This window comes from Arvicanthis niloticus, chromosome 9 (genome assembly GCF_011762505.2).
Source record: "Arvicanthis niloticus isolate mArvNil1 chromosome 9, mArvNil1.pat.X, whole genome shotgun sequence".
Taxonomy (NCBI): domain Eukaryota; kingdom Metazoa; phylum Chordata; class Mammalia; order Rodentia; family Muridae; genus Arvicanthis; species Arvicanthis niloticus.
In genome coordinates, this window is record NC_047666.1 from 54564794 (window position 1) to 54577556 (window position 12763).

A 12763-nucleotide genomic window follows, 5' to 3' on the forward strand; every position below is an offset into this window, starting at 1 on the left:
GGCAGGTTTAGCTATCAGTAAGGTAACACTTTTCAGGTGGTAAACATCTAAGATAAGAAAACTAGAGTGGACATTTTCTGTAGACACAGCCAGCATCCACACAGGTCAGGAAGGAAGACTTTGGCATTTCCCATGTAGCTAAGGTATCGGCCCTTGACATGGCCCTGCCCATGGCAACAGCATACATTTTCTAAGGACTTCCTTTACCTAGTACTTCCTCTGCTCCTCACATCCCTTTCTTACTTCTCAGATGTTCAGGATGGATCTTCAGGTTTAGCTTAGTGTATGTAGTATACTGCAATGCTCAACATCAGACTGTAAGGATGATAAGGAAGATCAAATAGCCACTGTGCCCAATAATCACAAAAGGAATGCCTTAACAAGGTAAAGGTATTGAAGACTCAACAGAATACAGGGAAATCAAGCTAACATTACCTGCAGTCTTCACCCCTACTTGGCTTTTATTGTGCTGGAGGAGAAAAGTAGTCATCAGCCTTACCCAGCTACGAATTCCAGAAGCAACAATGATGAGTGGCCTGGCAAGACACACCTGCTGGTGGAATAGCAACACAGATGTCATGGCTGCAACCAAACACTATCTGATAAGACTTAAGGCTCACTTCAGGAGATGGAACTCATATCTGGCACAGTTATCTTGACCAAGAACCCATGGATAGATTGTTCATGGTCTGTTGAGAAGAACCTACTACTATTCTGTTTCATGGAATTCAAATGATTCCTAATAGCTTATCATTATACCCATAAATTAGGTTACCCATCAGTTCTCATCAGAGAAGCTTCTTTATTCAGTGGGCAGTGATTAACACAACTGGCCAAGGTGCAGAGAAAGCAAAAGATTGTGGAATGTTCAATATGAGATGGAACATCTACATTTCACCCCTCTTCCCTAGGCTTCAGTATCATTGCTGAAGTGTTAGCAGAAAGATTGTAAGAGCCATTGGTGGTGGATGACTATAAGAAAATAGTGTCTTCCAAACACAGCAGGGCAGTTGCACATATACACTTATAAAAGTGTGTCAGCATGCACAGACTTGTGCAAGAGAAAAACCTAGTATGGAAACAGTCTTCTCAGCTGAGGAACCACTAACAAAGAATAACTTCTGGGAGAAGTAGAGTCAGGTTGTTTTGTTTGTTTGTTGTTTTTGTTTTTTAAGGATATAGCCCCAGGTAGGTGGAAAGCCCACATCCATGAGTATTTAGGTAGCACAAATTAAACTTGGTGAGTTAAGAAAAGAGAATGTCACAAAGTAAAAATCTGTAGAAAACAGAAGATACTAGGAGACATTTCATGTCATGAATCTAAAAATTAATATCACAAAATGGTTGAATTACCACTAGTGATTAATACATTTAGTGAAATCCCCATCAAAAATCCCAATGTCATTCATTCTTCAGAGAAATCAGGACAATAATTCTACAATTCATATGGAAGTATGAAAGTCTGAATTGCCAAAATAATGCTAAAAAAAGAGAACCATACTGACCTCAAGTTACATTACACAGCCATGGTAACAAGACACAATACTTGAACAAAACCAAAAATATACATCAGTGGAATATTTTAGAGGAACCAGAAATGAAACCACACAGCTACACCCATAGGATATAGTTTATTGACACAGGGTCTCTTGTAGCACAGGCTGGTCTTGAATTCACAATGTAGCTGGGGATGACCTTGACCACTTGACCCTCCCGTCTCTAACTCCCAAGTGCTTTGATTACAGGTACAGACTACCTTGCCCAGGAAGCCAATGGACTCTTGACAAAGTGTCAAAAGATGTTGGAGAAAAAAAACCTTTTCAACAAATCGTGCTGGGAAAACGGGATATCTACATACAAAATTATGAACCTAGATCCCTATCTCTCACCCTGGTCAAAAATAATTCAAGATGTATCAATTCTCCTAACGATTCAGATTTTTATATCTACATATTTAATCTGGAGTTCTTATAGAGGTAAGCAAGGTAGAAAAGGGGAGCACGGGGTAGGGGAAGGGGTGTAGAGGGAAGGGACCCAGGGGGAAGGGGTATAGAGGGAAGGGACAGTAGAACCCGTGTGACCTATGTGTGCCATATCCCCAGCTTTGCCACTACCCAGTGACTGTGACCACAGCCTTTGATGTTTTCCTTCCACCCCTTTATCAAAGATCTTGGTATAAACAACTGCACATTACTTGAGATGAGAAACATTTTGACATTACTATCTTAACTAAAGGTGCCAGTTTGAGGCTGTCCCCTGTGGGGCTCATTGGGAGGTGCCACTGGTTGCTGGGAAAGGTGAGAAGGCCTGGTCCTTGAGCAGTAATACACAGGAGTTTGTAGCAAATAAACATCTTGGTGTACCTAAAATTCTAAATCTATTAGTGCAAAACTGAAGATACAGCAGTAGACAAGGGCTTTGGAAAAGGACACCAATATAGCTCAGGAAATAAAGCCAAGAATTGACAAGCAGGACTTCCACAAAATTAAAAACGAACAACAACTGTGGGGTAAAGGATACAATGAGAAGGGATAGCCTATGCAATAGAGGAAAATATGTTCTTAACTATATCTCTACAGCAAATTAATACCTGGGAAATATAGAAGACTCAAATTATTAAATACTACAAAACCAAACAATCCAATAAATAGATGGCTAATGAACAATAAGTTCTGAAAAAATAACATACAAAGGACCAATAAACATGAAAAAAAATACTACACTTTCTTGGCCATCAGAGAAATGCAAATTTAAATTACGTTGATATGCAATCTCACTGTCGTCAGAATGGCCACTATTAAAAGCATAAATAAATGCAGTAAATGCAGAGAAGTCACAGGGAAAGGAAAACCCTCATGTGTTGTTGGTGGGAATACTTACTGGTCCAAAGACGTTGGAAATCAGTGTGGAAGTTCCTTTAAAAATCTCTGTCATTAGAACCATCCACAACAGGCCTGAGTATATTGTTGAAGAACTGTAAGTCAATATACCACACAAATATTTATACAATTATGTTTATGGCTGCACTAGTTGTAATAGCTGTTATTGAGTAAGCTTAGGTTTCCATCAACAGATAAATGGATAAAGAAAATGTGGAATATATAGACAATGAAGTTTTATTCAGTCATCAAGAAGAATGGGATTATTCAATTTTCAGGAAAGTGCTCATTATATTGAGCAAATGTATTCAGATAGAGAAAACAAAATGCCACATTTCTAGGTGTGAATGTATTACTCTGAGTAACTGAGCCTGGGTCTTCCCTGACCCCAATCCTCTGAGCTGGGACAGTGGAGATGTCCTGACATCTTCCACTGGGGCTTATATTCTGTTCCACACATTTGGCTTGAAGCCCAGATGGCATGTATGTGTCCACCCATGACAGCCAAATCCCCAGCGAAGAGGAATTTCATTTAATTGCTCCTTCTGGGTCCATTTAAAGGAAAGGAGGTGAACACCCCTCCCAAGTGTTTCCCAAGGACAGGGACAAAGTTTACTAAAGACTAAACGTCTTGGCAATACGAACTTAAAAGAGGAGGACAAAAATCTGCCTGCTCAGGAGCTCATTTCACCATGTCCCCAACTGTGGTTGACAGAGAGACAGTCATCCATGAATTGCATTTACTGCTCAAGGGGGAAGTTGATCAAGGTAATGATGAGTATTCCAAGGACTCTTTGTTCCATGGGGGTGACATAAAACAGTGGGGAAAGTTTGACTTGTAACCCTACCTGCTTGATATTAGTGGGTGGCCTAGAAACAGCCTGTGTTTCCTTAGTTAAATGTATTTAGTTACATAGCACCAGTGGACATGGAAATATTTCTCCCTACACTGTCCACCTTACCTGAAAATCACTGCCTTACTGTTGGATCCACAAATGTGGCAATGAAGTAAATGAGATGCAAATGTGATGCTAATATGGCTAAGTTTAAGGTTTGTATGCCACAGCACAGCCAGAAAAATGCCCATGCCAGTTGTTGACAGATGAATCTTTTTTTTTCTTGACGCTGTCTTAACATTTGCTAGGTTCTATGTAGGTTGGTATTACAGAACAAAGAATTCTGGACTGGAATCCAAAAGCTTGGGACTGAATGCTAGCTTTTTCCACTACAGCTCTGTGATTAGGGCAAGTTGCTTAGAGCGACTTTAATAGACAGACCAGACAAAGTCATTTTAATTTAAAGCTGAATACTTGAAAATTTAGCATGTTGTGATTTTGAGTTTTCTGTCTTTGAAATACGTTTAAGGTAGGACTATGCATCTTTATATATAATAAAGGATATTAAATGCATTACATAGTGTTTCTGAAACCCTGAGCCCTTACGGAGATTTTAAAATGGGGATTAGTAAATTCTTCATTCTTAATTACCATAAGACAGCAATATTTTATTTGTGAAATTATGAACCAGAAACTGGAACTAAAATAAAATTTCACTAAAAATAAGTTGTATACCATGTAAAATTCATCCTACCTTCAGGAAAAAAAATGTGAATTTTAACCTCAGGGATTTTGAGTGCAGTTGTGTTTTGAAGTGATAAAATCCACAATGTGTGTTTATTTTCTAGGTGGCTTGACCACTAGAGGATTTGGCATGTGAGTGAGATACCCCTGTGTGATCGATGTGGTGTCTGAGAGCAGCAGGAGTTTAAATCGCACAGCTGATATCAGAAATCTTACTTTTTCCATTCACACCCTTCGTGAGAATGCTGAGGCTTGAACTGAAGCCAACACTCTAGAATCCTGACAGGATTCTAGAGTGTTGTGGCTTTCAGGAGAAGAGACAGGCGAGGTAGACCTCATGGTCATTCTCATGACACCTGATTCCTTCCCTTTTGGCTAGCTGGACCAGGACACTGTCCACCTTGCCTTAAAAAATATCACTTGAAGCGGGCAGTTTTCTGCAGGGGAATCCTTTAGTCTAAAGGGATTAGTTGACTACTCTGTCCCTGTAAAGATCCTTCATTCATCAGAGGTTTGTTTACCTTTTCCTACTCTTACCCTGAACCTGAAGAAAAAGAGTCAGGCTCCAACGTCACTGTGTGGTGCTCACTGGTGCTTTTCTTGGTGCTCAGTAAAGTGTGAAGAAGCCCTCTACTGCTCTGTGAGTGTAGGGAATGGAGGTGCCGGTCTCCTCTGGGTGTAGCTATGACAACACACTCTGGTCAGTCTATAGGTTATGCTGTGGAGGGAACACGAAGCCTGGACAAGTCAGTGTGTAAAATTTCAGGGGAGAGTGCAGACCTTGTAGTAAACCATCAAAACCAGCAATGTTCCCCTTTTACCCTGACTCAGTTTCTCAGCCTCAACTTTTCTGTCTCCCTTGCTGATGAACAGTTCACCCTCTGGGTGGTGGTGAGGAGCTCGTATTGTCACACATTTCTCTTGATCCAAATAAATTAAGAAAAGGAATGCTGTTTATCAAACAAAAATGAAATCGATGAAACAGTCATATTGTGCTTATCTCATTCATGCAAACGATTGGGGCATCCTGATCCTCAGATCCCAGGAAGATGCCGGTCAGCACAGGCTTCGTCCTAAGTCAGCCTGTTGATGTATGTCATTGCAATACCATGCTCTTCTGATCAAAGGACACTTGTCATCTTCTAGAAGAGCAATATGACCTAAACTGCAGCTGATGCTTAGGCATTTTGTGTAAGCCTTTAATATTTTGGTAGCAAATGCATCTCTAGAAGTTTGGCAAAAAAAAAAAAAGAATTCTTAGTTTAAAATGAACCATTATTCTTATCCTTTTAATGTGTAAAGGGTTGAGAAGACAGAAGGTGTAAGTGTGAGGCACACACTCTGGTGTCCTCTCCAGCCACCGTGTGCAGAGCCTGGAGAATCAAACTGTAGTTGCTGTCACTGGTATGTGAACTAGATGTTCTTTAGCATTGAAATAACAAACGTTGTTGAGTGTAAGGTATAGCACTTAGGCCAAAATCACACATGGGCACTTGGACCACTGTTAGAGAGTCAGCTTTGTAATCATGTCAACCGCATCTGCAATGGGTTCTAGGACAAAAGTCAGTATTCAATCCTGAGGGTTCATAAATGGGAGAGTGGCCATTTCTCACCAGGGAGGTGATGTTGGGAGCCGACTTTAGCAGAAAGCGGCTAGATCAACTTTGCAGCCATCTGGAACCATATACCCTGACGAAAGATTTGGTTTTCAATAGCCTACAACAGCTGAAGCACACTCTGATATCCCACATATTTTGTGTTGCTGCTTACTGCCCCCAGCTACAAGGTGCACGTGGTGGCCACGCCTGCAAGGTATTGCAGTTCACGTACTGTCCACGTGCTATCTACGCCATACATGCCTTTAAGGCACACGTGCTATCCACGCCTACAAGGCATTGCGGTGCACGTGCTGTCCACGCTATAGACGCCTGTAAGGCTTACGTCATATCAACACCTACAAGGCACGTGGTATCCACGCGCCTACAAGGCACGTGGCAAAAGCCTATAAATAGCTCAGAATTCCCTTCAATAAACGAGACTTGATCAGAATCTCTGTCTTGTCTCCATTCTTCGCGTCTCTTCCCCTTTATCCCTACTCTCTCTCTCGCTAGACCCTGACCCTCGGACCGGAACGGGCAGAACGGGTTGCAACAGTTTGGCGTCAAACATCGGGCTCCAGTAAGCGCAACAGTTTGGTGCCCAAGCGTGGGGGGTTCGTGACAAGGTGATGTTTGGGAAGAGGAGCAGGTGACCCATTTGGCTTTTGAGGAGAAAGACCTCATGGCTGAGGAAGTTGTAGAAACTACCCCACAAAACCTGATGTGACCTAGTGCATTTGCAGAGAGCTGGCTGTGGCTGCCTTTGTGGCCGTGGCTGTGGCCATGGCAGTGGTGGTAGCTGTGACTGTGGCTTTGAGAATTAAGACAGGTCAGAAGAGTCTACAGAAGAGGAAGCTTCCAGAAGTACTGTATGGGAGTTATTTGTGCTGTCAGCATTGAGAAGTCACTGAATTATTAGAAGGAGCTAACCTGATACACCTGCATTCCAGAAAAACTACTCCAGAGAAAAATCAGAAAACACATTAGTGAAAGCAATGAAATGAAAACCATCTTGATCTATCATGCATAGATCATTTTATCTCCAGATACCTACACCAATGCCTCTTTATTAATTTTTTGTGCTTTAAATCTTAATGACTGTGCATATTATTTTTACATCTTCATTGTACTTAAAAAGAATAAGTAAGAGGCTGTCAGCGTGTCATTTTTAAAGTATCCAGCACCACAGCGATATACTATAATAAGTTCATCTTAAAGAGTACAGGCAGCTCTGTGATTCCCAATCCTAAATTATTTTGCTCTAAGAAAATATTTTTTAAATGTTATCTGCCCACGAAAAATTTCCAGAAAGGAAAGTATTGTTCAAATGGAAAACTTATTTGTGTAAGTGTGTGTGTTTGTTCATGTGTTCTGGTGCATTTGTGCATGCAGATAGCCATGTGTCTGTGTCCAAATGTATGTGGAGGCCAGAGAGCAACTTTGGACATTATTCCTCGAGCCCCATCTTCCTTGTTTGTTGGGGCCATATGAATAGTAAGTCGATCAACTTCCTAGGTTGATCAAGTCGTGGATGACAAAGTGCATCTTTGATTTAGTTTGCATTTCTTTGAGGTTGACTGAGAATTAATGAGCTTAACTGGTGACTTGCACTTACTTTTTATGAACTGAGTGCTTGCAGTCTTTGTTTATGTAGCAGTGGAGTGTTTGTCTTGGTGCATTCCAATAAAGCTGTATGTTATCACTCAATCCCACCATGTTGTCAGGGAAGGAAACATGGCAATGGCCTTTCTTAAGAAATCTTTCACTTCTTCTTTTTTTTTTTTTAGCCCTGAAAGCTTATGAAAATGTGAGTCCATAATCATCTACTAGTCTCTGATATCCTTCTCAGTCAAGGACAATGAGAAACCAGACACTGGTAACGGAGTTCATCCTTCAGGGCTTCTCTGAACACCCGCAGTACCAGCTCCTCTTATTTACCTGTTTCCTCTTTCTCTATTGTGTGGCCCTCACAGGTAATGTCCTTATCATCTTGGCCATCACCTGCAACCCTGGGCTCCACACCCCCATGTATTTTTTCTTGTTCAATTTGGCTACTATGGACATCATCTGTACCTCCTCCATTATGCCCAAGGCCCTGAAGGGTCTGGTGTCAAAGAAGAAACCCCATCTCCTATGCTGGCTGCATGGCCCAGCTCTATTTCCTTACATGGTCTGCTTCCTCAGAGCTGCTCCTCCTCACCGTCATGGCCTACGACCGTTATGCAGCCATCTGCCATCCTCTGCATTACAGTACCATGATGAGCACGGCATCCTGCAGCGTGTTGGCTGCTGGAGTGTGGGCGCTCTGTGCTTTCAACACAGCCATTCACACAGGGCTGATGACGCGCTTGAATTTCTGTGGCCCCAATGTCATTACACATTTCTTCTGTGAGGTACCTCCCCTGCTGCTCCTCTCCTGCAGCTCCACCTATGTGAACAGTGTCATGATTGTCTTGGCTGATGCCTTTTATGGCGTCCTGAACTTCCTGATGACCGTTGTGTCCTACGGCTTCATCATTTCCAGCATCCTGAAGATGCGGACTTCAGAAGGGAAGCAGAAAGCCTTCTCTACCTGCTCTTCCCACCTCACTGTGGTGTGCATGTATTACACTGCTGTCTTCTACGCCTACATAAGCCCCGTCTCCAGCTATAACGCAGAGAAGAGCAAATTGGCGGGTGTACTGTATACCATGTTGAGCCCCACGCTTAACCCTCTGATCTATACTTTGAGAAACAAGGAAGTCAAAGCAGCCCTCAGGAAATTTCTCCCTTTCCTCAGAAATTAAAATGTGATTCCCAAAGCTCTTCTCCTGGGCTTGTTTCATTGTGGATAGGCTATCCCATGGGCATATGAAAGGCTCGTTTGTGTGCTCAAGGTAAGTTAACCTTTTCTACCCAGTGCAATGGTCTTGTAGATGACCTTAGAGTTTTGGTGACCGGTCACTGACTAATGGAAGTGTGTGGTTGCATGTGAGCTCACACAACTCTGAGCCTGAGAAGTAAGGTCTCTGGGCCTGAGCCCAGCATGATACAGTACTTTACTGTCAGAGAAACAAAACCTCTCCAGGAGGACAGAAGTGCCCCGGTGCTTCAGTCTTACAGCTGCATGAAAATGTCTGTCTTTCCTTTGGATGTACAGCATTCATGTGGAAATCACACTTAGAAGTGGAGTGTCTGAGCCTTTGACACACTTAGGTGATATTGTGGACCCCACAGCATTTTTTTATATTTTATTTACATTTCAGATGCCATCCCCTTTCCCCATTTCCCCTCCCTAGAAAACCCCTATCTCATGCCCCCTTTTCCTTTATGCTTTTATAAAATTTTTTAAAATGTTAATCAAAGGCTTTATAAGTTTGGTGATGTTCAATCAGAAGTGTAACCCAATACCCCCCTCTTTCTCTCTCTTTCTCTCTCTGTTATCACCTAGCTTCTCCTCTCCTTCATCTTCTCTCCTTACTCCGTCTTATCCTCTTGGTACTCCTTCCCCCTTAGCTCCTCCTACATATCACCCTTCCTGTTAAGATAAAACTTTTCTCTCAAAATACAGTTAGAGCATAATTATTCCTAATTGTACCAGTGAGGTACAAGATAGTCCTAATACTCAGTCCATCATTTTGTTGACTAACCAGAACCTCTGTCATCTCTCCTAACTAAAACACTTAGTTTTGAACCTGGCTTTTTTCTTGGCTTTAGAATGAATGTCAGCTGAAGACCATCCACTCAGATCTTTTCTCTCAAAGTAAATAGCCAGGATTGGCTATGAGACTATAGGTCTTCAATCCCGTCAGAAATCCAGAATGACTGAGTTAACTGAAGTTATGGGAAGCACTAAGCATAGCTTCTAAAACTTAGCCAATTTATAGAGACCGGACCCCACAGCATTTTGAGGATTGTTTGCTTGGAGAATTGCTTCAGGTGACCTCCGGTCTCCAAGAAACCCACTTCTATTTTCCTCCAGCTCTTCCCTTTGGAGCTCTTTAAGCCTCCAAGGCAAATTTTTGATGTTAACGTGAGCTATCAGTTCTGCTTTTCCTTTTTCCTCTCACTAACATTAGACTCAAAATTTTAGGTCTGCTCCTTGGCCTTACCTGTAAAACTCCATCTTTATTACATAACATGTGGCTTATGGACCTGCATAAATAGCCAAGTTTTCTCACCTGTTGAGTTGGCTTTTGAATTCTGAGGGTCTGAGCCACTTCATTTGTCCTGGAATGGGGACAGTGATAGGAGTTAGCTGTAACAGAAACATGGTAAGAAGGCATAACGACTTCCCAGTTAGTCATAACCTGGCTCTAGTGTGTAAGCCCATTATGCATATCTTGTGCATAAATGTTCTACAGGATATTTTATGTATTATTTGTGTCTTTGGTGTACATTGCAATGTTATGTGAAATGTAAGATCTGTGTATGGATGATGGAACCAACCACTCAAGTGTCATGCCAGTGAAAACACCAAATACACCTTGAACAGTGAAAAAAAAGAGGCAACATTATTCTTCTGTCGTTTCTGAATAAAGCTGGACAAATCTGTATCAATGCAGAGAGATCGTGAGTCTGTTCTTTGTGTTAGAAATCCTTGTGGCAAAGTTCAATCTTTTGGTCATGGTGACAGGAAAAAATGTGACTATTTAGCTGTATATTTGGGAATAAATAAAACCACTTTTTTTTTTTTGCTAGATCAGATGGAAACTAAAAATAGAAACTGATATTTAATTTAGGAGGGCTGAGCTGTCTTAGAGTCCTCGGTCATCTCTTCATTATCCATCAGAAGCAAATTGATTTTGGACCTGAAAATTGAGAAATAGATGACTTGTGGTTGACTATGGCCTTTATATGTAGAGTCCTATGGGCTAAGTCTAATCTCCATGATGGGATGATGACACCTTGATAACGTTTTGATGCTTCCAGTGATCTCCAAGATTTTCAATAAATGTGACTTTGTCAACAACTTCTGATGACTCAATATGATACTAATAGATTTTCAGCATGCCATGGAGAGTATTTATTATTTTTTACCTTAGTTTCTAATAATTTTTCTAATCTTGATACTTACAATAGATTTTAAAGGAATGCTTAGATAAATATTAAGAGTTTAAATGAGTATTAACAGGAATTTGTCAGAGCAAATATCTGACACACACATACATATAATTTGAGATGTCTGTGTGTGATACACACACACACACACACACACACACACACACACACACACACACACACACTTAGGAAGCAAGTGCCCCAATTTAGCAGGTATTTAACATGACAAGCGCAGGCATAAAGGTAGTGCTGCTTCTCAAGTGCCAAGCCAAGGTGTCATCCAAGGACAGAGAGGAAGTGAGAACGTGACAAGAGCCCTGATCTCACTTGGCAGAAGCAGGAAATCAGTTTGAACTCTAGTTGCTTTCTAAGCATAATAGAAACAAAGATCAACCTGGGCTTGAGTGAAACAACTGCCAAAATATCAAGTGTTTTGTGTAATAAAGCACCATTCTGAACATCCATTGAGGACCAGAGTAGTTGTGGAAAATGGCGTATTACACTCCCTGGTTCCAATTAAATATTGATAACTGCCTGGGCTAATGGGGTTAAGTTATATGGGACTACAGTGAACTCTCTGATATGATCCAGAGGAGAAGGGCAATAGAGTAGGTAAATGAGAGACCTTATCCTAGTAGCTTCTGAAGCCACAGCGAATCTTGGGCATCTCAGTAAGTTGCAGGGTGCTGAATGCCACTATCTCTTTCCAAGAGATGCCAAACAGGAGGGTTCCCTGGGGAGACAAGTTCTCAGCCTCCTCTTAGTCTCAGTCCTTCCCAGAGCCCATCCTCCTTGTCCGTCAGTCTGGACATGTTTACCCTGTTTCTGCAAACTTAAACAGGTCCCTTTGTATTCAGACCATGCTTTCTCCTCTTTGCAGTTGAACCTTATTTTCTCCTTCACTTTATCTTGTTGCTTAGGCCTCTTTATGTCTGCTGGGATGCCTTTATCTTTTTCCCTTGTGTTGCAAGGACATACATGTCTTTTTCCTCCAACAGCCCTACTAGCTAAGACTTTATTCTTTTGTGGATCATTTTATAGGAACCAGTGACAACTTCCCAATGGCAGGAGGGAACAATCCTTTCATGTAGTGTTATTCCTTGCAACCTAACAGAAGGAGCCATAGAGAAGGAAGGACAGAATTTCCATTCCACCTGTTTCTCTGTCTTCTGTCACTGATTAAACACATCATTCCCCAACCACAGGTTCTTATTCTCTTGAGGTTCTCAATTCAGTTTAATCACTTCCTGTGGTCGAAACCAGATTGGCTTGTTAGTGCCAGCTAACCACACATGGCAAATCTGGATGGAGGACACAGCTTATAGGACTTTTATATACAGCATAAACTCTCTAAAAGCAGTGTGTGAACAATCCCGGGTTCCAGTGTTTCCTTACCCAGGCTGCATGTTTAATTTAAGCCTCAAGTTTGTTGGCCTAGAGCTCAGCTTACCAGTAGATGATTTTGAGGCTCAGGATTTGATTTCCAGGACTGGAAATCAAACAAACAAGAAATACCTGGTCTCTGGGTCTTGCTTTGTCTATTATGAGGGTGTGAATGCTTTGAGACTTTAGCAGGTCAGAATTCCCTACCTTCTGCCTCTGAACCTATCCAAGGGGTCCAGAGAAAGTGAACAGACCACAAGCACTCGTCTTCCTCTGCTTTTCA

The 12763-nt window shown here is 41.6% G+C and overlaps 1 protein-coding gene across 1 annotated transcript; it reads left to right on the forward strand.

Annotated features, from left to right (window-relative positions):
- The first annotated feature begins 3461 nt into the window (after positions 1-3461).
- On the forward strand, positions 3462-11008 carry LOC117715422 (olfactory receptor 13A1-like). The gene is given in 3 exon segments (XM_076940351.1): positions 3462-3647; positions 7845-8176; positions 8178-11008. Coding segments are annotated over 2 exon segments (927 nt in total). The 5' UTR covers positions 3462-3647; positions 7845-7915; the 3' UTR covers positions 8844-11008.
- The last annotated feature ends 1755 nt before the right edge of the window (positions 11009-12763 follow it).